The 24,843-nt window shown below is 30.8% G+C and overlaps 1 protein-coding gene across 1 annotated transcript in view; it reads left to right on the top strand.

Moving 5' to 3' along the window:
* LOC139514345 (leucine-rich repeat serine/threonine-protein kinase 2-like) overlaps positions 1-24,843 on the top strand; it is a 92,077-nt gene that overhangs the window by 41,117 nt on the left and 26,117 nt on the right. Inside the window, exons 30-48 of the mRNA XM_071303456.1 lie at positions 1,269-1,408; positions 1,745-1,896; positions 2,979-3,102; positions 3,632-3,743; positions 4,518-4,589; positions 7,559-7,669; positions 8,781-8,876; positions 9,129-9,271; positions 10,021-10,147; positions 10,496-10,688; positions 11,114-11,216; positions 14,255-14,309; positions 14,587-14,718; positions 15,393-15,548; positions 16,163-16,275; positions 19,379-19,479; positions 19,851-19,951; positions 21,289-21,309; positions 24,721-24,792. Of these exons, the coding sequence (XP_071159557.1) occupies positions 1,269-1,408; positions 1,745-1,896; positions 2,979-3,102; positions 3,632-3,743; positions 4,518-4,589; positions 7,559-7,669; positions 8,781-8,876; positions 9,129-9,271; positions 10,021-10,147; positions 10,496-10,688; positions 11,114-11,216; positions 14,255-14,309; positions 14,587-14,718; positions 15,393-15,548; positions 16,163-16,275; positions 19,379-19,479; positions 19,851-19,951; positions 21,289-21,309; positions 24,721-24,792 (2,124 nt within the window). The remainder of the gene's footprint in view (positions 1-1,268; positions 1,409-1,744; positions 1,897-2,978; positions 3,103-3,631; positions 3,744-4,517; positions 4,590-7,558; positions 7,670-8,780; positions 8,877-9,128; positions 9,272-10,020; positions 10,148-10,495; positions 10,689-11,113; positions 11,217-14,254; positions 14,310-14,586; positions 14,719-15,392; positions 15,549-16,162; positions 16,276-19,378; positions 19,480-19,850; positions 19,952-21,288; positions 21,310-24,720; positions 24,793-24,843) is intronic.

Raw genomic sequence — 24,843 nt, 5'->3', positions numbered from 1 at the left:
AAGCATTGTATAAATTTACACACCAACATGAGAAACACAATGTTATTAGTATAATAATAATAATAATATAATAATTCTTTATTTAAAGAGGGTTACACAGTTAGCTGTAAAGCTAATCTTCCCTGAGGCCCTCATAAAATACAATGAAATATAACAAACAATTACAAAATATCAAACAGACACACATACATGAATAATGAAATAAAAAATTGTTATGAAATATACAATTTTCAAAACAGGTAAAAGTTACAAATTCATATATGACATGTATAGTATTGGCATCAACAATATCATAAGTTTGAGTAAGTGTGTGAAAATTATTATGCATATAAAAAACGCACAGCTGCTTAATGTTCCATCAAGTAATTTTTTAAATCTTTTTTGAATGAGTTTGTACTTGAGGTTGATTTTTTCAGGGATATTGGTAAGTTATTACATAAAATAGATCCTGAATATATATAAAAGATTTCTTATAAAGCTCTGTTTTGGCTTTTGGAACTTGTAAATTTTTGGTATGAGATTCTGTTCTCTACTGTCATCCATCCAAGCTGTTTAAACAGTGGAGCTGATGATGAAAGTGGATCAGCATCTAAAATAAGTCTTGCAGCCCTTTTTTGCAATTTTATTATTCTGACTAGCTCATTTTTAGCACAACCACTCCAAATAATACAACAATAAACTATCAGTGGGAGAATATAACCATTATAAAATAATTTTCTTAGATCAATATTTAGAAATTTCTTGATTTTAGAGAGTAAAAAAATTCTTGATGAAATTGATGAACATAAGTAATTAATATGGCCTGTCCAGGACAGATTAGAGTCAATTCTAACACCAAAAAGTTTTTCAATTGATGATTTTTGAAGAATATTATTCTCAATAGTTAGAACTTGATCTGCTTGATTTAAACGCAGCCTTTGTCTTGTACCTATAACCATACATTTCGTCTTATCTGAATTTATGAACATGCTATTTTCATGACACCATTTTTCAACACATTGGAGATCATCTTGTACTTTTAATTGCATGTCACCAATAGTCTTTCCTGATGTATGCATAGTTGTGTCATCAGCATACAAGTATAGTATGAAGCAATGAAATATATTTTACCTAAAAAAAAAAGATTATAGTTATAAATATAAGCTTGAAATACATATGAATATTGATGAAAATTTAAATAAATGCTTTTAGTCTTACAATTTATTCATTACATTTACAATGACAAATACAAGTCAAATACTTTCTTATGAAATTAATTTTTAATTTAGATCCATGAGATTGGAATGGGTGATGAAATGTGGAGAAATGAAAATCTAAAATTCTTAGATTTGTCAAGTAACATCATTACAGAAATACCAAAGTTGTTTTGTCAGCGGGTGCCGGCTTTAACACATTTCTTTTTGAACTGGTAACATTTTATTTTTGTCACTTTTTTTTTTAATTTTGATGTTCGACTTTTTCAACTTCTTTGCATTATTCATGGAGTACCTATAGTTAGAAATATTAACAGAAGGTTGAAGAATCAGTTTTCCATAACATTTCAATGAAGTACAAGTTTTCTGTATACTTTTAAAATGCAGACTTTAATAGCAAAACCATGTGAAAGGAGATAAATTTTGAACTACTGGTATTGTATTTCGATATGAATATATATAAGTTTATAATAGAGAACTATGTTTTGATGTGCAGAACACTAGGAAAGTTCAGATTATAAATTTTGTTTTATTGATCGATTATATTTTAGTAATGAGATTCATGAATTGCCGAAGGAACCTTTAGAGTTGCCTGGTCTTAAAGTTCTAGAGTTGTCTTGTAACTACATTAAATCTGTACCAGAGGAGTTCTTACATGGAAGTTGTAAACTAGAAATCTTAGATTTAGAAAACAATGAAATAGGTATTTATGCTTTAAATTAAGTTGATAAAGTAAGATGAATTACCGTACTAAAATTTACTTGATACAAAACAAGGGAAATGCTTAGTGAGCAACGATTTTCGTTTTGTTTTTTAAACTCAAAAGTACTAATAAATTTTAGATTTGCAGATAATGTTCATATATTGATTTGTTCTTATGGTGGTGAATTGTAATGTTAGTTTTGGTTAGAATTTTAAAAGGCTGAAATGTTCAATCTACAGGAATGCAGAAAATATCTTAGTGTCGACTTTAAATGTTTTAAGGTATAATTTTAGCTTAAGATAGATATAAGAAGATGTGGTATGAATGCCAACGAGACAACTCTCCATCCAAGTCACAATTTGTAAAAGTAAACAAGTCAAAGTACAGTCTTCAACAGGGAGCCTTGGCAAGCTATAAAGGGCCTCAAAAATAACTACTGTAAAACCATTCAAACAGGAAAACCAATGTTCTAATCTATTTGAAAAAACTTATTAACCACATCAACAAACAACAACCACTGAATATCAGGTTTCTGACTTAGAACACCTTCAAACAAATTCAGCTGATTTAAACGTTTTAATGGGTACCAACCTTCACCTTAACCTGAACAAAAGTGTAACATCACAAAATAGAAAGACACTATAAAATATCCATTGAAATGGGTTAACTCAATCAAAAGACATGTTAATGAAACAAGATAACATAGTCTGAACAAATACATTGGATCTATGACACTAGTAATATAAATACAAAATCAATAAAATTAGGGGTGAGCTGTTAAACATATCAAAAAGACAACAATAACCTTGCACAAAATGCCGCCAAATAAAATAATGTACACAGATAAATAAAGATCATTTTGTTGTAAGGTATACAGTCATAGAGTACGGAAATATTTTTACAAAATAAATAATTTTGTTGTTTCATAATATTTAAATCCTTTCTTATATCAATTTAGTTTTACAGTTGAATACATCTAATGCTGGTACATGGAAATCTTGTTTGATATCAGTAAATACTTATATACACTACAGTTATTAGCTAATACTACTGTAACTATTAAAATTATTTTCAATTTTCAGAATCTCTACCTAAACAAGGCATTACATCAATGTTACCAAAGTTGATAAGATTAAAATTAAAGAAAAACAAATTGACAGAAAAGGAGCCACTCTACATTCCAAAGTTTATTTTGGATTTACAAAAGTAAGGACTTAAAAAAAATATTTAAAATTATTTTTAGAATTAAAAAAGTAAAAGGAATGTTGGACTTGCATTAGAATGTTAGTCAGAAGCATGTTTTTATTCTTGAAGATTTTGAACAGAAATATAATCATGATACCGTATTTAAAAAAAAAATCGAAAACAGTCTATAGTAGTGTATAATCCACACCCCATGTTCTAACTACATATTTAAGGTAAAAAAGTGAAGACTATACACAACCAAATATGGTAAGTAAAGTTTCAGGATGTTAATTTTTGAAATAAAATTTGTAAATCAGGATAATGAACTCAGTCTGTAATTTTGATTGATACCAATTGCATCTGATACCAACATTAAAATTGAAGTATAACATTCAACAATTAATGATAAAATTCACCAACAACTGATCACATGACAGAGATAAATCTGAATTTATATCTTGCATTTGCTTGAAAGTTTGTTGTGAAAAGAAAGTTTTTTATTTGATATTTTATTTTATACCAGAGTTTTTACTTTAAACCTTATTTTCAGTTTAAGGAAGCTTGATCTGAGTGATAATAACATTGTCAGTTTTCCTTCCCCAAGTCAATGGAGATCTCAGTTCATTCAAGAAATAAAACTGTCAAGGAACAAAATTACAAAGGTAAGTCTATGTATATCAAATAGAATGCTAAGATACTGCATATGTGCTACAATGTATTAATAATATAAGTAGACATATTTTGAAAGATTTAAATGTTACAACCTCCAAGAAGCACTTATATTTTATTTACTATGACTGTAAAAGTTTATAAGAAAGATCTATTTAATAGAAATGTAGATGTGATTCTACAGTTCACACAGAATTTATCTAGATACCTCTAAAAGAAATTATTTCAAATTGGAAAACCCCTGAAAACATAAAATGGAGGCATTATTTTACCTGTTTACTAATTAAATGCATAAACATTGGGTTCTTCATTCAAGAAAAAATAAAAATTGAAGTGTCAATTTAAAAATTAGGAGATGTGGTATAATTTTCAATAAGACCAACTATCCACCAAAAATCAAATGAAGTGGATGTAAGCAATTATAGGCAACAGTAAGGCCTTCAACAATGAGAGAATTTTTTTTTATGTATGGTTTGCTATATATGCCCTGGCATCAAAATATGAATCAATTCAATTGAGAAAACTAACAGCCTAGTTGATAACAAAACATTTGATCAATTGATGCATCATTTCTCTACTTTACCTTTAAAATGCTGTTCAACCTTTTGTGATAGATTCACGTACATTGAACCTAAATATTACTGAATAATAATAATTTAAAAAAAAATATCCTGTGTAAAAACTACATCTGTGATTTATAATAAGACATTCCATATGATAATTTACAGATAGAATTTTATGATTTTTATTTTTCCATTTTCTAACAGTTAAATTTAGAAGGAGGAAAATCATGGACTAAGTTGGAAACTCTTGCCGTTGATGGTAATAATCTTAGTGAGGTAAGAAGTCACAACAATGTATTAGTATAATCACAATACACCTTATCACTATTTGTCCGCCACTTCTGGACATCACAAAGGTTCCTGTAAATTTTGATGTAGTATAAGACCTTTTCAACAATTGTCTACACCTACAGTTGAGCACGACTACGACAAGTAAAATGTGAGGGGTTGTCTCAAAAATAAAAATTGAAAATAATACTATTGATCACTATCGGGTTTATTGCTTGAAATTTATTTGATTGGCAATGATGCAACTTTCTACCAAAGTCCAAAGAACATGGATTTTTTTTTAATTTAAAAATAAAGAAGAGAATTAACTTTAAGGAGAAAAAAAGAAGAGAAAAAAAAAAACAAAAAACAAACAGTGATCTCTGATCGACTAAAAGGGAATCAAATATGAAGACGAAGCATAATGTCAAAATATCACATCATTAACTAAAATTTCTACTGTGTGAAGGCCCTACAAATTACCAACATTTTCAGGACTTGGTTTCAGGCGCACAAAACATGCGACAGGGTTTTACTAGTATAGAAAAGATTATAAAACCGGCAAAGCTTTGTCAAGGAAAAGAGAAACAGAGAAACAATTTCTGACCCATTTAAAACCAAAAAAAATATAGCAATGACAGTGTAACATATAAAACCAACAAGAGTTGATCAACATGGACCCCATTAAACTTCATAATGCATTGCTATGCGATATCCGCTTCTTGTAAGAAACCCCAAGATCATTTTAAAAAAAACTGGGGAATTGGTCTACCATTAAGGGAAAATGGGAAATTATATGGGCCAGTCAGTTCTTGAGGACCACCATATAATTAAATGCGGGATAACCTAAGTCATTGGAATCTCAAACCCTGCTTATTACTGTCCAAAAAGAATTTGCAATGACAAAGCTCTATAGTAACTAGCGTGTTGAATTATAAATTCAATAGGCAGATATGCTATGAACTGCTTTAATGTTGATTCATTGGAACGAGAAGTCAATTACATTCCCTCCTATTCATTTAAGGAAAGGAAATACATCAACTTTAACTAGGTATCTTGAAGTGGCGTAGTCTTTCGTTGATAAAAATGGCGATGTGATCTTTTCCTTTGACTTTGGAAATCAATATGTTTTCACCCCTCCCGAAATTGAATATGTACATCGGGGAAGGATAAGCTTGTTTGTAAAACACAAACCTGACCGTGTTTACAAGTGTGTAACAGACTGACAGACAGTCCAGTAATTGTGCTTCAGAAATTCTCAGAAATTTTCAGAATTTTACAGATACACATTTATCGTTATTGGCATGCAGCATAATCATAAAATGAAGAGAAAGATCATGCAGGATGCAGAATGATTGCAGTAATTTTTTAATCAATTCTACGTAAAATGTTGTGTAAATACATGTAATATCAATATTATATAATAGAGAAATAAATTTATCTACTTTTTATGGCCCCACAACGAAGTTGTCGGTGCCATATATCTTACCCTTGTCAGTCATTTTTTTCCTAAACGCCTTCAGATATTGGGCTGTTTTTTAGTATGTGAGCTAACCATGATGAGTTACAGATCAAGTTTAAGTTTCGTTCCGCTCCGCTAGTTTTTGCCAAAATTAAAGGTTTACAACTTTGAAAATTGTTGAAAATCACAGTTATATGGACATTTTTTTATACGCCTCCAGATTTTTGATATGTGAGACTACTGAAATTGCAGATTTTCAACTTTTTGAGATGGGGCCATTCGTGTCGCTTTGACACATCTAGTTGTTATATATCTTCTGTAGCTATATATAACTGCCAAATCGAATGTATATATGTAATGGTTATCAGACGTTTTTGTATTAGAGACGACCCCTTCATTTTACCTGTAAACTGTAGGTGTCATTAGTCAGTGTCGAGAGTTGTTGAAAGGGTCTAATAGAAAATATCTGACGCCACAATGGAAATGTGATTGTTGTTTGACATCGATAGTTCAAGAGGCACAGATTCTCTTGTCAAGTCTTGCAGATTTTCATGTAGGGATAAGATGTATTGACCGACAAGCAACAATTTTTTCAACATTTACATAATATTCTCATTATCCTATAAAATCATATCATTAAATATAGAAAAGAAGATGTGGTATAATTGCCAATGAGACAACTCTCCACAAGAGACCAAAGGACACAGAAATTAACAACCATAGTCACCATATGACTTTCAGCAATGAGTAAAGCCCAAACCGCATAGTCGTCTATAAAAGGCTCCAAATGACTATGGAAAACAAATCAAACAAGAAAACTAATGGCCTAATTTATGTACAAAAAATTAACAAGAAACAAATATGTAACACATAAACAAACGGCAACCACTGAATTGCATACTCCTGACTTTGGACAGGCAAATACATACAGAATGTGGCGGAGTTAAAATGTAAGTGGGAACCCAACCCTCCCCCTAACCTGGGACAGTGGTGTTACAGTACAACAAAAGAACGAAGTATAAAAATCAGTTGAAAACTCATCTGATCCATAAAAATACTAATACTACAAATACAAGTGGACGTTGCAGGGTACTTGTACATCCAAAGCAACAGATCTGAGAGTACTTGCAGTTACTGACAGCCAGTTCAAAGCTACTAACAACTAAATAAAAAATGATGCAACTAAAGAATAATTTATCAATCAGTTCACATTCAACATCCAATGGATTTAGTTTAAAGACATCTTAAAGTATGAGTTAATGAAAGTAATTTTCATACCATAAAATTTGATACATGTATCTTGTTAGTTCACTGTTAATTTTTTTTTAAATTTTATTAATTTTTTTTAACCAATAAATAATCAAAAGAATTTTGTTTCTTTTTAATTTAATGTGTAGAAGCAACAGTGACAGGTGGTCATTAAAAATGTTGTGAAGGAAGAAGTTATAATTTAGATATGTTCTTTCAACTTTTGATTAGGTTAACTAAACATATACATATATGTCATGTGTTTCAGTTACCAAAGGAAATAGGACAGTTGTCCTCACTTACCTCCCTTGACATTAGCTTCAACAAATCATTGAAGACATTACCTGATGAAATGGGAAGATGTTCAAGGATGTGGGAAGTAAGTATACTACAATAGTGTATATTTGACATGACATACAATGTAACCTATGGCCTTCTACCATGGGCAAAATCAACATGGCATAGTGAGCTAGAAAAGGCACCCAAATGAAAAATGAAAACAATTATAAGGAGAAAACCTACGGCCTAATTTATTTACTAAACAAGAAAGGCTATAATGACTTTGGACAGGCACATACAGAATGTGATGGGGGTTAAACATGTTACTTTTGATAGCTAGGGTATATAATGATGGTTTGTTTGTCTGGTTAGACCCATACCTAGACAACTAATTAGCAGGGAATTTTCATGAAATTTTTACATACATTTTAGTTCCTGATTACATTGGTTTTATTTTTTATGAGAATTATTTCATCTACAGATTTTGAAATACAATAAATTATATATGATTTTGATGTGATATTAACCTATCCACCCTTTAAAAGAAAAAAACATGAAGACATCAGAGGTTTCTCTCAATATTTATTCATTTACAGCATTGTTGATACATGTTTATGTTTTAGCTGTGTTTGTAGAAAATTTAGTTTTACTGAATTAACATTTTAATATCCTGTAAATAAAGGGAAGTATTGGGGTTCTGCAAATGAGACAGCAATCTAACTGCACATAAAAGGAGATTACATCTAGGGACCAACACACAGTCTTCAAATTACAAACAGGTGCCTACAAAGTATGGCAAGCTCTGATATTTTGTTTGAATATCATTAGAATTTTGGAATATGTCTTCAGTTACATCAAGGGGCCTCGGTGGCCGAGTGGTCTAACTAGTTACTACTGTAATCACTAGCCAGTCAACACTGTGCTTGTGAGTTTGAACCCCGCTTGTGCGGGTGCACTAGACTCCAATCTTAATTGACTAGGATTGTCAGTTTTTCTATCAAAGGTCTGTGGTTTTCTCTGGGCACTCAGGCTTACTCCACTTATAAAAACTGACCGCCACAAAATAGCCTAAATGTGGTGCTTAATTTTTTTAAACTGCATTTCAAAACTTTGCATTTCCTTCTTGATTTAATGTCATCAATAACAATCAAAATAAAAAAATAAACTGTGTAATTCAAAGATAATATATTGAATTATATTTCACCTTTCAGTTTAGATATAGAGGGGTGGAATTACAGTTAGACAGATCTTTAGTTAATGGGAGAGTAAAAGACCTTATATCATTTCTACATAACAAACTTAAAAAGGTAAGTAAATGCGATATTTAGATATTACAATAAGTTTGAAGCAGAATTTTATGCCCCATTTATGAGCATTATATTACTGGTCTGTGCGTCGATTTGTCCGTCTGTTTGTTTGTTCGTCTGTCTGTCCCGCTGTCAACTGAAAAAAAAAGTGGTTATTTGAACCCTAAAAATAAAATAGTATTTTCTATCAATAAATGTGCAATTAAGGGAGCATGAGTTGGCAGTTCCAGCCATTTACCTGTTTTTTTCTAGGCTGCAGCATACTTCAGAATGAAGGTAATGGTAGTTGGTTATGGAGGTAGAGGTAAATCAACACTACTCCGTGCACTGATGAAAATGCCTAAACCAGCAGCTAACAACACTCCAACAGTGGGAATTATTGTCAAAGACTGGGCGTAAGTTTGATGAATAGTTTAAATAATCAGCTATCAATACAAATATTATGGTAAACCAATAATTATAGAACTTAAATAATGATTGATTTAAAAAACAACTTCATTCTGCCCCTGAAACAGACCAGTCTATCAGTAGCTAACTTATGATGCTGTTAGAACTATTGGAGAGATTTGGTAACAGAATTAATATATAATTCATTCAAGAAATTTTTGGTGTTGGATGATTAAAATACTTGGTAATAAAAATAAGTTTGTGTATTTTTAGTTTCCGTAGACTTTGTGAAAGAAAAGAAAAAAGTTGGCTTAGATGGGGAATCTTTTAATGATTTACAGGGTTTAAATATATTAAAAAGAGTATATTTTCACTGCTTTGTCAGTAAGGGCTATTCCATTAAAATGTATGCAAGAGGAAGGGACTTTAAAAATATCCCTACAAACAAGAACCATTTTTTAGATAATTTTGCATATGGTAAGAGACTCATACTGAAAAAAGACCGATGACTCACATTTAATAATTAAACTTCCCTTCCATGTACATTTTAATGGAATTGCCATAAAAATGACCGTATTCTCCTCAGACACAAACTGTTTTAAGAAGACAAGTTTCCAATTCAATTTAATGAATGGACTTCCTAGATTAACCTGAGATCGTTTGTAATAAAATGTCTTCATAGAACATTGTGATGTGAATTTATTTGCTTTTTAATGTGAAATTTTTCCAGTAAAAGAGTACATAACTAACATTGTAGATTTGAAAGATACAGAAAAGATATAGGGAAAAAAGTGTTATATACATTGAGTACATGGGACTTTGCTGGACAAGAGGAATTCTATAGTACACATCAGTGTTACTTGTCAAATAAAGCTTTGTATCTGGTAAGACTGAATATCTGGAACTATTTAAACTGTTCATAGATTTTTACTTTTTTTAATTTGAAAGAAATTTAATTGAAGATAATTTTGATTGATTGTCATTAAAACATGCTGTAATTTGTAGAATTGATTCTAATATTTTACAATGGTGATGTCTTGTTAATTCATTTTTAATGAACTAGATTTTTTTTTCACACATCAAAGCAAAAATAATATAAATTTAGGTAAAGCAAAATCTTCAACTAATAGCCTGTTCAACCTGTAAAAGCCTTAAAAACACAATAACAAAATTGAAATAACTTTAGGTGAACATTTTTGCATACTGAGAGGTTATTGTTTATCTAAAAATAGGTTGTCCTGAGAATCAACAAAGGTTTAGCAGAATTGGAATTGTTAAAGCCATGGTTATCAAACATCTATGCCAGAGCTCCAGGATGTCCTGTGATAGTTGTTGGTACCCATTATGATAAAGTTCATAGGTCACAGAGGGAAAATGTTGAAAAGCAGTTCATAGACCGACTGAATGATCTGAAAACAAAACCCGGTAATAAATCATACCCACTGCCTTAGTAATGGAATGAGTCACATAATACTTTTTTGGTCTGTAAATATCCAGTCTAAAGAATTATGTTACATTGTATAAGGTTTTAATCTTGAAAGTTGACCATAGTTGATTTCAGTTATTCTTTTTATGCCTTTCTCTCCAACCACACAAGTTTCGCTTTCAGAACTTTTTACCTCAAGGTTATTCCAGAAACTTTGAAAAAGATGATTGTACATTTTTGATACAAGTGGGACCAAATTGAAATTTTTATTACCTTTTGTTATTAATGTACTATCCAATCTAGTGAACTGATAAATAAATAGTTTTTATCATACGAAACAAATCAAAAAGGATAACAATGTATATAAAAAAAAAGATTTAAGATAAAAAAAGGAAAGCAAAAAGTTTAAATGTAAATTATTTAGGGTTTCCTGATATACAGGCATTTTGTCCAGTGGATTGCAGCCTTGAAAAAGATAATGTAGACCTGGAAAAACTGAGGGAGAAAATCAAAGATGTCATTGATAAGTAAGTGAATTATAAATATAATATATTACTTATCAAATTTAACCCGTTCAGCCATGGAAACTTCAAAATAAGAATCAGTTAATTCATCTATCTTGAATAATTAAACTCTGATCTACAGGCCACCATCATATACATGGACCAAGGAATATTCAATACTTGCGACTTGCCGATCATAAATGAACTATAAATTTACAACCAAGCAGATAAACAGACCAACTACAGCAGATGATCTGAAAATTATATAGAGTCACCAAATAATTAACAAGGGAACATTTTTTGACAATTTTATTGTCCATTAGCTGCGACCAAAATCTTCCAATTGTTGCTGACGCGCCAGGAAGTTGTAACCTCCAACAATGGCCAGGTTGGAAGAGAAGCCTTGCAAAGTGGTAGGAACCATGGGAAGTTTGTCCAATTATATACCAAGCCTTTAGAACAATGTCATGTATGATATAAAAGTAAAACAAACTCCAGTTACATTGTAAACAAACTTTATTTTTCTATATTTATCTTATCTATTTATAACTCTGTATTGAAACTTTCACTTATCATTGTTTCTCTCACCATGAAAACGTCAAATTCAATGTACCTTTTTGAGTACTTCAGTAATTAATTTCTGTATAAAAAATTGTCCTGATGAAGCCTGCCTTGCAGGCGAAACATGTAGATCATAGCAAATAAAATTGCAGACCATTTGAAGTGTTGTTGTCAATTTGAAGTATTATCTTGAATAATATTCTTAAAAGAAAAGGATATATATACCATTAGGGACCTTATTAACCCTTTTAAATAATGCTGAATAGTTATAGAGAGCACTACTAGGATCCTGTAAGATGACATATTCAAACATTTCTTTCCTCTTTTTAATAAAAAAATGTCCCTGACTAGTTGATTAATTTTTTAAAACATTATGTGGTCAGTTCTTTGTTTGTCAATTCAATTATTAGGAAAAATATTCTTGTTTTTCTATGAATTTACTGTAGTGACATCACAAAAAAAGAGACAACCACTTCTAATGAGGTAAAAAGAAAGAAAAAAAATACATCTTTTCCCAGATTATTACAATAGAAAGATTTAGTGTGGTTACATTATAGTCCAGGGAATCTGAGGTGAAAAATGGCTCAACCTCAAAGTAATTGCAACAGAAATAATTTATCTCAATTTTGTTTCATTGGATACCTGTTAGTGACATATTAAAAATCGGCGTTTCACAGACCACGGGAAATTGGTGTTTTGGGGGTAAAATGGGGATTTTTATGTAAAAATCGCTAAAAACTGGAAAAAATGATTTTTTTTTTAAATTTTTACTCAAAGTCCCTATTTTTTTCAGAAAACGTTTCAATCATATGTATCATCGTGATCAAATATTAAAAATGCATAGTCTTCAGGTTTTTTTCCAAAAAACGCTGATTTTGAATAGAAAATCGCTGAAAACTGGAAAAAATGAATTTTTTTTTTAATTTTTACTCGAAGTCCCTATTTTTTTTCGGAAACTTTGCAATTATATGTATTATCGTGATGAAATCTTAAAAATGCATAGCCGTAAGTTTTTTTTGGAGAAAAAACGCTGATTTTAAATAGAAAATAGTTCGTAACTGGATGCAAATCGAATTCGCTAGTTTTAATACTCAATTCTGCAGTTTTTCAAAATTTGTTTGACGGTTCTTTATGTTCTAATTGCTTAACAGTGAACATGATCGCGTGGGCAAACATACGGATGGTCATATAAAAAAGAATAAGCTTCATCATTCAACTTCAAAGAAATATATATTTGCATGAAACTTACTATCACTCAATTTTGCTGCTCTAGTAGTGGTATAAACGGATAAAGAACCATTGCTTTCTTTTTTCGGACTTCTCTTCGATCACCATTTCATCCTGAAACAGAAAGTTTTGATTTTTCAATCACAACCATATAAAAATTTAATTTGATTAAAAGTAAAATTACATTATTAGCCCATGAATAGGTTAATTAAAAACAATAAAGGTATTTCATATTTTATTTGCAAAGTAAACAGTAAAAAACAATGTTATCCACACTGTTAAAATTTTTAAAAAAATGGTCAATTTAAACATAAGTTATATATGATCCATAAACCGTACTCCTGGCGGCCAACCAAGGATAATAGAACGCCTAACACCACAGTGCGTACAGCTGGTCATTATAAGATACTTAAAAACAACAACAAAGATTACTACAAAAGCATTTATAGGAATGAAAATACAAATACTTGTTTTTACTCGTTCATTCTTTGTGTCACAAACGGCGTTCCATACTTTTTTTAATTTTTGACGTAACCTCCCTATTAATGTCGTTTTTTCAGTGAAAAGCGTTGGTAAACAGTTATTATACATTTAAAACAATTTCCAAGACTAGGAAACATGATTTATTGTAATAAATCAATGTAAAAAATGATGGAATTGAAAATGACAAGTGAAGGGGGAATACGGCAAAATAATGCAACTGGGGGGAAACAAATACTTTTTTAAAGATTCAAAACATGATAAATGTATTTATTTTTATACATTTATTATAATAGTCAAGCGTTACTCACCAGTTTTAAGTTCCACTGGGTCAAATCCAAGTCAAAAACAAATGCCGCTTGTTGACATATTGTAGTTGCAGTGTACAAGTTATTTCCCTTTTGACGTATGGCGCGCATTACGTTGCATGAAATTCAGTAGAATTTTACCTTTTTAATTCTCATAAATTATACAACTTTGCCGTGGTCCGATTTTTGCCGATTTTTGATATGTTAATAATATAGTTGTAATCTTCGTTTTTCGTGAAAAAATAATTCTGTTGCAATTTGTTTGAGGTTAAACCCCAGATTCTCTGGACTATTATGGTCTTTCAAAATATATTAGAGAATTAGATCCACCACAGAATCTCGTGCCATAAGATATTTCTCAAATCTGGACAGTGGAAATTTAGAAATTTATAATGTGTTGAAAGCACTTTAGTTTGATTGAAAGTAGAAGGTAATGAAATAACAAACTTAAATTTACTTATAATTTTTTTTTATTATTATTTATAGTTACAAGGTGAAGGGTCAGCCAGTAATGGGACAAATGGTTCCAGCTAGTTATGTGGTATGTTTGTTTTTGTCCTAAGAATATATGTGAAAAATCTTTTAATGATTTTAAATTATTAACTATAGTAGGCAATAGGTAAAAATAAGGAAAAATGAAAAAAAATACATAAATTGCTTCTTTAGTAGTCTTGACTTGCATCCTTCTATAATAGCTTTCTAAATTTGGTTTTGCAGTGTAGTCTTTCATTGTACAGGAAGCTGATTGTCTGAAATTGGTTTTGCAACAGTCTTTTAATGAAGTAGCTTGTAGTTTGACTATGACAAATTTATTGCAGAAACTCTCTGACAAGCTTGCAGAAGAGGCCAAAATATTGTTGAAGAAATCTTACCCAATTATATCACATAACCAATTACTAAAGATTGTAAAACAATCATCTATAGACTTAGATGAAGAAGAACTCATACAGGTATTCTATGATTTAGTTAAAATGTGACAGGATTGTATAAACTAAAACAAAAGAATTGTTGTGAAGTAGATATAGAAATAAAATACAAAGATAAAGAATTTTTAATGTTACAACCATCAGGTTTTTAAAAGTATAACTATTGAAACCGGGCACACACAAACTAATAAAGAAAAAAAAAATCGAAAACAATTTCTCAGTATTTTGACCTTATAGGTCCATATATTATGGAATATAGTGACCAATAGAATGGAATAGGGGAACCGATTGATCATTAAATGAGGACAGAAAAAATATTGGAACGCAAATGATATAATAAGTCAGTGGCGGATCAAGAAATTTTTATAAGTGGGGGCCCACTGACTGACCTTAGAGGGGGCCCGCTCCAGTCACGCTTCAGTGATTCCCTATATAAGCAACCAAATTTTTTCCCAAAAAGGGGGGGGGGGGCCCGGGCCCCCTGGGCCCCCCCTAAATCCGCCTCTGTAAGTGTTGTCTCTATAAGCTTTGTGGACAAAGGATATAACAAGGAATTAAATCATTTCATACCTTATTTCTTTATTTTTATATGATACACTTTTACAATAATTTGTACCGAATAAAAGACGTAATTTGTAAAATGATTTTTAGAATTAATGATGTGCTTTACCTATGTTATTTTTTAAAATTTAAATCAGGCTATCAGGTTCCTGCATGAGTTTGGCATTCTGTTGCACTATGAAGATGCCTCACTACAGTTGAAGGACCTGCATTTCATAGACCCAGGTTGGTTATGTAGAATGATGGCCCAAGTTATTACAGTCAGACAGATTAATCCATTCATAAAAAATGGGGTAAGTTAGTAAAGAAGGAGATTCCAATTTTTACTGGAAAGATATTTTCTCAAGATTTGACATATACCAATTATATTACCAAAATACAACATATTTTACAAATAGAACTGAACACATTGAAATATCACTCAAAAGTGGTGTTGTTATCAGAAATATATGCCCACTCTGCACTTACATAGTAGGGGCTATATTGCAATCAACTTAAGCTTGTATGTCTGACAAAAAAATGTCTGTCACATTTTCCTTAGGTACTACTCAAAGAATATTAAGTCAGCAGCTTGACAGTGATAAATTCTGTATGCCGTTTAAATCCATTAGGTACATTCTTTCTATTTGCAGATGCTTTGAATTTTTAATATGCTGAATTAAATCAAATAATTTTTGTCACAATTTTCTCAGGATACATTGCATTACAAGTGGATATGCTGATTGGCAACTTCTTGTTAAACTTGCTGTTATTTTCATTTAAAAAAAAGTTTTACCTTACATTGAAAAACTGCTTTCACAATATTATTCCTCATAAACTCCTTTAAGCTTTTGCAATGTAATATTAAAGCCATGATGATTCCCTAATTTGACAGCAATAACATACTCCATGATATTGCTTTTTTCAGATATTGAGAAAGACAGATACAAAGATATTGTTTACTGGTAAAAAGGTAGACAAAGATCAGCCATTTATATATCCACCTGAACTGATTCCACAGTATCTGAAGTTACTAGAAAAGTATGTGTTATTGAATCTTACTGTGGATTCATTTATTTTTCGCGGATACCAATTTCCTTGGACTCAGGAAAATTGTATTTTCATGGATATTTGAAGTCAGGGTTTACCCAAGTTTGCAAATAAGCATATAGAAAATTTGTACTAAGGTGATCATTTGAGTCACTAAAAATTGAAATCCCACAAATAATAATTGATCCACAGTATCTGTTGTTACTAGAAATTAAATGTATGTGTTGGATATTATTCCAGTTGTTCTAAGCTCACCTGGCCCGAAGGGCCAAGGGAGTTTTTCTCATCACTTTGCGTCCGGCGTCCGGCCTCATTGTTCTCCGTTGTCGTTTTACAAAAATCTTTTCCTCTGAAACTACTGGGCCAAATTCAACCAAACTTGGCCACAATTATCATTGGGGTATCTAGTTTAAAAAATGTGTCTGGTGACTCTGCCAACCATGATGAATCGGACAACCTGTTGTTCGGTTGCTGCCTCTAAATTGGTAATTTTAAGGAAATTTTGTCGTTTTTGGTTATTATCTTGAATATTATTATAGATAGAGGTAAACTGTGAACTGCAATAATGTTCAGCAAAGTCAGATCTACAAATAAGTCAACATTACCAAAATGGTCAATTGACTCCTTAAGGAGTTATTGCCTTTTATAGTCAATTTTTAACAATTTTTCGTAAATTTTTGTAATCTTTTACAAAAATCTTCTCCTCTGAAACTACTAAGACAAAATGTAACCAAACTTGTACACAATCATCATAAGAGTATCTAGATTATAAAATGTGTCCGATGACCCTGCTTGCGAACAAAGATGGCAGTCATGGCTAAAAAAGTACATAGGGTAAAATGCAGTTTTTGGTTTATATCTCTGAAACTGAAGCAAATATGACTGGTGGCAAAAATTTTCATCAGATATAGATATATCTGCAGGGATCTCCATGGCCTGTTTAAAGATGGCGCCCCGCCATTGTTCAAATGTCTTGCGCCATCGTCAAATGACTTGCACCATCGTTCAAATGTCTAAGTCTTGCGCCATCGTTTAAAACTGTGATCGTTTTAATAGCCTGACGCCATTTTTTTAGCAATTATAATCAAATGCATGTAATTGCATAACCTTCAGGCTTTCTTTATAGTAAAATCCAGTTCTAACGCCTGAGGGATATCCGGATTAAGATCGCTAATCACTTGTACCTGAGCTTGTACAGGTAGATCAACAAAGCAGACCGGAGAATATTATCTGAAGATATACGATTCATTTGTCGAATTATTTAATTCAGTTTCCGCAAATGCTTATGATAATTCAGATTAAATAAATAAATTAATAGTCCAGTTACAAAGTTTAACAAGTAGAACACATGCTTTTATTTTAACTTACGCAATCAGCATCCCCCTTTTTAAGAAGTACAAAATAAGACGTAAAACAGTAATTATTATTTCATTGCAAATAACTCAAGTACTGCTATATTGTAACGATAATATAGAATTACTTTAAAAGTAAAAAAGTAAAAACTTTTAATATTTCCTGTAAATAAATATGATATCGTAATTCCGAATTCATTTCGTAGTTTACAATCAAATTGATACATCCGCGTTTCCGGTTTCTATTCAGACTCGAAAGATGCATGTTGCATATAGCATCGATTTGCTAGATAAAGTCATTAAAACCTTTTCATTTGACAACGTTCGCTTTACAAATCTTTTTAACCTTTTACATAACCCGTACCACTCGTTTTGTCGTTGCTGCAAACCAGCCATACCGGTAATGGGTTCATGAATTATCAATTTGACAATTTGACAATGTCCGTGAAAAATAAGCTCCACATGAATTTTAACCCCCATTACAATTACCAAAAATAGCAAGAAAACTACATTGGGACCTTCGTGATAGCTTTTGGTCATTTCGACTAAGGGAAAGGGGGGGGGGGGGGCATGAGAGCTTGGTCTTTGAAGGGTTACAAACGGCAATTATTGAAAATAAATATACTTTTATATAGTATTTATAATGAAAATTCAAATAAATATAATTTAAATAAGCAATGAATTAGCATGTTCACCTATCCTTATGTGGAGGGATGAAATACTTTCGATCGCGCTACACTGTACGGCGTAGATACGGTTTATGATGGTTAAAGTTCCTCCATCGTTCAATTTTCATCCATGGAGATCCCTGTATCTGCCCTGAAATTTTCAGACAAATCCGACAACCAGTTGTTTGGTTGCTGCCCCTGAGTTAGTAATTTTATGGAAATTTTGCAGTTTTTTGCTATTTTCCTAGATATTATTATAGTATCTAATGATATCTTATACTATAAATTATGATTTTAACCTTATTTTACATGATTTCCAAAGCATCAGTAAATACAGGTGAGCGACACAGGCTCTTTAGAGCCTCTAGTTTATTGATGTAGACCCTTAATCTTCTGTCTTTTATATTCTTTATGGGTTTTGTTTATCAACTGTCAAATGTATAAAGTTACAGTATTACTGGTTTCATGCACAATATGTTTCTGGAAGGAGCCTTAAGGAGGCTTAAAATCAAAAGTTTGGACAGCCAAATGTAATAAATATATCATATAAAAATGTCAAAACCAAAAAGGGGATAAAAAATGCCCAAAATTGCCCAAAGTTAACTATTTCTGCCTTTGCTTTAGTACAAAGTGAATGTTATAACACTATGACATAAATTTCTTTAATACCATAAGATGGTTAAAAGTGTGAAAATGTCATTAATAAAAAAAAAAGAGTCAAAAACTGAAACTGTTCAAATTAAAGTCGTAATGTAGTATTGAGGTGCACAAAAATTTCATCAAGTAGAATTATTTCCTTTTAAAATTATTTAATTGTTAAATTTGTTTTAATGCACAAGTCATAATTGAAGATATAATATTAAACTCTGTCCAGCAAAAATTATCAACAAGACAACATTTTTGCCCACATGGTTTGTATTCAACAGGCTCTTGGACAAAGATCTTTAAGTAATTATCAAATCATTTCTGGTAACTTTTGGCTAAGCATGAAAACTTTTTATTTGAATTTTCTAAAATTAATCTCTAAACAAAGTAGATTCTCTCTTGTAATAATCCACTTTTTGTATTTCATAGATTTGAGATTGCACTGCCACATTCTGACACAGAGCTAATGATTCCATGCTATTTACCTGACAAGAAACCAGTTCTCCATCTACCAGCACTACAGAAGCATGGTAATGTAACATCTAAATATCACTGTACAATTTAAACAAGATAGACGTGGCAATTTAATACTAATTTGTAAGCATAAAACAGAATCAAAAAGTATAGCCAATTTCACCATTCACCAGCTGGTTTTATTTAGTGTAAAGTTAAAATGAAGTTGTTTTTCATTCACCTGTAAAATATTCTTATTAGAAATGAAAGATAATGCTAAATTTAACAGGTAGCTCTGAAGAATTAAATCTAACTACTATATGTTAGTAAAATAATTGTCGATCAGATTTCTCAAAAATCAAAAAGTCAGTACTAGATTATATTTCCCCTTTTTCAGTCAACAATTTATAGCTTATATGAATAAATAAATGACTTTTTTACTTCACAGAAAAGATATGCAGGTATTACATTATGCCATATGTACAACTGGGACTTTGGCCAAGACTAATTACAAGGCTGATAACATTCTCAACCAGCTTTTTGACAAAGGTAATAAAATTTCTTATGTTGATATGGTGTCATATAAACTTTCATTTGTAATAGCACACATACCAACCTCACGTAGGTAGATACATTTGTATGAGATAAATTTGGAGTTTTTGAAGTTGATAGATGTGGAAGCTTTACTCTGAAATTTATTGCTCCTTTATTTTTCTCCATGATTTTTGTTGGTTAGTGAAAAATAATTACCTAAGCAATAGTTTTGTGCTTGTTTCATGTAATTTCTGTGAAGAAAAAACATGATATTTTACTTTACAGTGATTGTTTATTTCATGACTTCCATCACTCTCATATGATTTTGAAGAGTAGACATTTCTAACTTCTAGTCTAAATAAACCATTTTAAATGAGAAAAAACAAACAATGTTAATGAGTTTAGTAGCAATAATAAATTAAAATATTTTTCTGTCCCTAAGGGCGAAGTGAGCTTTTCTCATCACTTGGCGTATGTCGTGATTCGTCGTTGTTAACTTTTACAAAAATCTTCTACTCTGAAACAACTGGGCCAAATTTAACCAAACTTGGCCACAATCATCATTGGGATATCTAGTTTAAAAAATGTGTCCCGTAACCAGGCCATCCAACCAAGATGGCCGCCATGGCTAAAAATAGAACCTAAGGGTAAAATGTAGATTTTGGCTTATAACTCTGAAACCAAAGCATTTAGAGCAATATGACATGTCGTAAATTGTTGATCAGGTCAAGATCTATCTGTCCTGAAAATTTCAGATGAATTGGACAATCCATTGTTGGGTTGCTGCCCCTGCATTGGTAATTTTAAGGAAATTTTGCCGTCTTTTGTTATTACATGTATCTTGAATATTATTATAGATAGAGATTAACTGTAAACAGCAATAATGTTCAGCAAAGTAAGATCTAAAAATAAGTAAACATGTCTAAAATTGTCAGTTGACCCCTTAAGGAGTTATTGCCCTTTATAATATTTTTTTTACAATTTTTATTAATTTGGTAAATTTTTGTAAATTTTTCCAAATATTTTCCTCTGTAACTAAAGGGCCAAGTTTATTATAGATATAGAAAATTTTAGGTAGCAAGAATGTTCAGTAAGGTTAGATCTACAAACTCATCACCATCACCAAAACACAATTTTGTCATGAATCCATCTGTGTCCTTTGTTTAATATGCACATAGACCAAGGTGAGCGACACAGGCTCTTAAGAGCCTCTAGTTGAAATACAGTAACATGAATTCATAGATGTCCACATGGGTTCAGAGATATCAATTTATCATTCAATTTCCATAAACCTGAAGAAAGAACCATTATTTGCACTAGCATAAAATATAATATTTATCTGTAATTTTTAGTTATCAAGGTCTAAGATGAAGGTCAGTTACATGACATGTATAGTGTGCACATAGTATATAATGCATGGTTGAAGATACACATAGATGTATTATCATAGATTTATATAAATGTATTCTGGTTTTATATTTGTTTAACATTATACATATCATTGTTTTGCTTTACTCATGCATTTTTGTTTTGGTTTAATTTTTTTCCCATAATATGCATTAGATTTTATGCTTAAGGGGGCTCGTGGTTAAATTTTCTTTTTTTTTTTAATATAGGATTTCGCTATATTTTTCTATAAATAAACTTTATCTTATGCTTAATAGAAAAATAAAATAAAAAAATAGGGTCACCGTTCATTTAAGCTCACAATCTGCCATCGAAAGAAGCATACATTTTTGTAAAGGTACTTTTTTTCTGTTGAACTAATAGGAGAAAAAAAGGCAATATCGAAATAAAAAAAGAACTAAATTACAGAAATCACTCAAATTTTACAATAGTTTAGTTTAAGTACATCTTATTTGAAAATAATAATAAAAAATAGAGGTCACCGATGAGTTAAAAAAGAAATTTCGATTTTAATGCTCAAAATGGGCATTTTTGCACCAAAGGGAGATAGTTTGAAGCTTTTTCAATGATATATACATTTTAAAAGTCATCTGGGGGCAAAAATGAAATGATTTTTGTACCATGTGATAAAGTAACAACTAATAAAGTAATAAATAAAATTTGTAATGATAAAAGAAATGTTTATTTTTTTCTGAAATTTTTATACCCTCGACCCTCCTTAATTGATGAAGATTGCTTTTATAATTAACAATTATTAACATTTGTCTTGTTCATTATGGACCAAAGAGGGCAAGTTACGTTTGTAGTTTTTGAGTAAAATTGAAGTTAAGTTTGAGATGTAGTTATAGAACATTTTTCGGTTTTTTTTTTTTAATGATACATAGACCCTCATGTTTTTCATGGTGATCTTCAAATAAATATACTTTTCAGTGTGTCTTATTCTTTACGAATTTCGAAATCAAAGAACTAACATGAAATTTGAACTCAACCTATGAAGACGTTGCAGTTAATCTTAATTTTAACATCATTAACAGCTATTAACAAATAATTAATTTGCATCTACTAAACTTAATCATAACAAAGGGCCTTAATTTGACCCAAAATGTAATTAATTGTTTCCTCCAAATATAGAACCGGGGTATGCAAATTTAGCTGCTTTGGAATTTGATTTTGAAGGTCAAAATTATGGTACATTATAACCTTTATTCTTCAAAGGGAATAGAAAAACCTATTTTCCTATTTTTATTACATCCTATTTTTTAATCATGTTATATATGATTTGCCACATAAAAGTTCTTAATGTTTGTTTGTGATTGTTTTTGAAGTGTCATTTCTTAATTTTGTAAACTTCCAAAAATAACTCTCATGAAAATGTTCCTAATAACTTCCTATTTATTTTCTTCATAAAAATTAGTAAATGATATAGATTTTGAATCATTTTTATCATTTTTGTGGTAAGATTTTGGCGTCCGGCGTTAACTTTTACAAAAATCTTCTCCTCTGAAACTACTGCGCCAAATTTAACCAAACTTGGCCACAATCATCACTGGGGTATCTAGTTTAAAAAATGTGTCCGGTGACCGGGTCAACCAACCAAGATGGCCGCCATGGCTAAAAATAGAACATAGGGGTAAAATGTGGTTTTTGGCTTATAACTCAAAAACCAAAGCATTTAGAGCAAATCTGTTAGGGGTGAAATTGTTCATCAGGTCATGATCTGTCTGCTCTAAAATTTTCAGATGAATCAGACAACCCGTTGTTGGGTTGCTGCCCCTGAATTGGTAATTTTATGGAAATTTTACTGTTTTTGTTTATTATCTTGAATATTATTATAGATAGAGATAAACTGTTAAAAGTAATAATGTTCAGCAAAGTAAGATTTACAAATAAGTCACATGACTGAAATGGTCAGTTGACCCCTTTAGGAGTTATCGCCCTTTATAGTCAATTTTTAACCATTTTTCGTAAATCTTAGTAATCTTTTACAAAAATATTCTCCTCTGAAACTACTTAGCCACATTAATCCAAACTTGGCCACAATCATCTATGGGGTATCTCGTTAACAAAAATGTGTCTGGTGACCTGGCCATCCAACCAAGATGGCTGCCACGGCTAAAAATAGAACATAGGGGTAAAATGCAGTTTTTGGCTTATAACTCAAAAACCAAAGCATTTAGAGCAAATCTGACTGGGTGTAAAATTGTTAATCAGGTCAAGATTTATCTGCCCTGAAATTTTCAGATGAATTGGACAACCCAGTGTTGGGTTGCTGCTCCTGAATTGGTAATTTTAAGGAAATTTTGCTGTTTTTGGTTATTATCTTGAATATTATTATAGATAGAGATAAACTGTAAACAGCAATAATTTTCAGAAAAGTAAGATTTACAAATAAGTCAACATGATTGAAATAGTCAATTGACCCCCTAAGGAGTTATTGTCCTTTATAGTCAATTTTTAACAATTTTCATAAACTTTGTAAATTTTACTAACATTTTCCACTGAAACTACTGGGCCAATCATTATAGATAGAGATAATTATAAGCAGCAAGAATGTTCAGTAAAGTAAGATCTACAAACACATCGCCATCACCAAAACACAATTTTGTCATGAATCCATCTGTGTCCTTTGTTGAATATTCACATAGACCAAGGTGAGCGACACAGGCTCTTTAGAGCCTCTAGTTTTTTTAGAGAGACTGTCTTTACTTTTTCTCTTCCACAAAGGACTACAGTCAAGTAAAACCTTTTAACATTGTTTTTATTGGTACTAATATTGATTTTTGTTTTAAAAAGTAAAACATATATAAACATATATTGCTATAAATGTGGTTATGAATATTCATAATCACACATGTACATCTTGTTGTTACTGTTTATGGTATCATTATTTTGACATTGCACAAAGGCATGGAGTTCCAAGACTGGTGATAATGCAAACTGTGGATACATTATTTGTTGGATTTTGGGTTTCATGGGTACAGGTTAACAACAAATTCAAATTTTAACCGAATTACAAATTTTCTAAAGGCTTTGTACATGTAATACAGATAAACTACCAAATAAAATATCCACCAAAATCCAAGTTTTCCTCAATCCACTAAAATTGATACCCAAGAAAATAAATAAAAAACATAGTAATTCATTATTTCTTTGAATTTTAGTATTTATATTTTTTATATTTTATAACTTGTACCAGTTTCCTTTGTTAAATCAGGTTTTGTAAGTTGAAAATATATTGATGAGACCCTTGGTGAATTTGAAAAGTAAAAATTCTAAGTAATAGTAATTTTAGTGTCTGTAAGTTGAATAGATATATTTGAAGGACTAATGAAAACTTTATCAACAACTTACCGTTTGGTTTATATATCATATTTCAGCTGCTTTTGGAAGTTGATAAACAACCTGCCATTAATTATTGGAAGAAAGGAGTATGTAGTATCTGGTCAGAAGTAAGTATTTTAGAATAGTTATCTACACAGTTTACTGGAACTGATTTAGTT

The sequence above is a fragment of the Mytilus edulis genome, chromosome 1, assembly GCF_963676685.1.
Source record: "Mytilus edulis chromosome 1, xbMytEdul2.2, whole genome shotgun sequence".
Lineage (NCBI taxonomy): Eukaryota > Metazoa > Mollusca > Bivalvia > Mytilida > Mytilidae > Mytilus > Mytilus edulis.
This window is presented reverse-complemented; position numbering and strand designations above follow the sequence as displayed.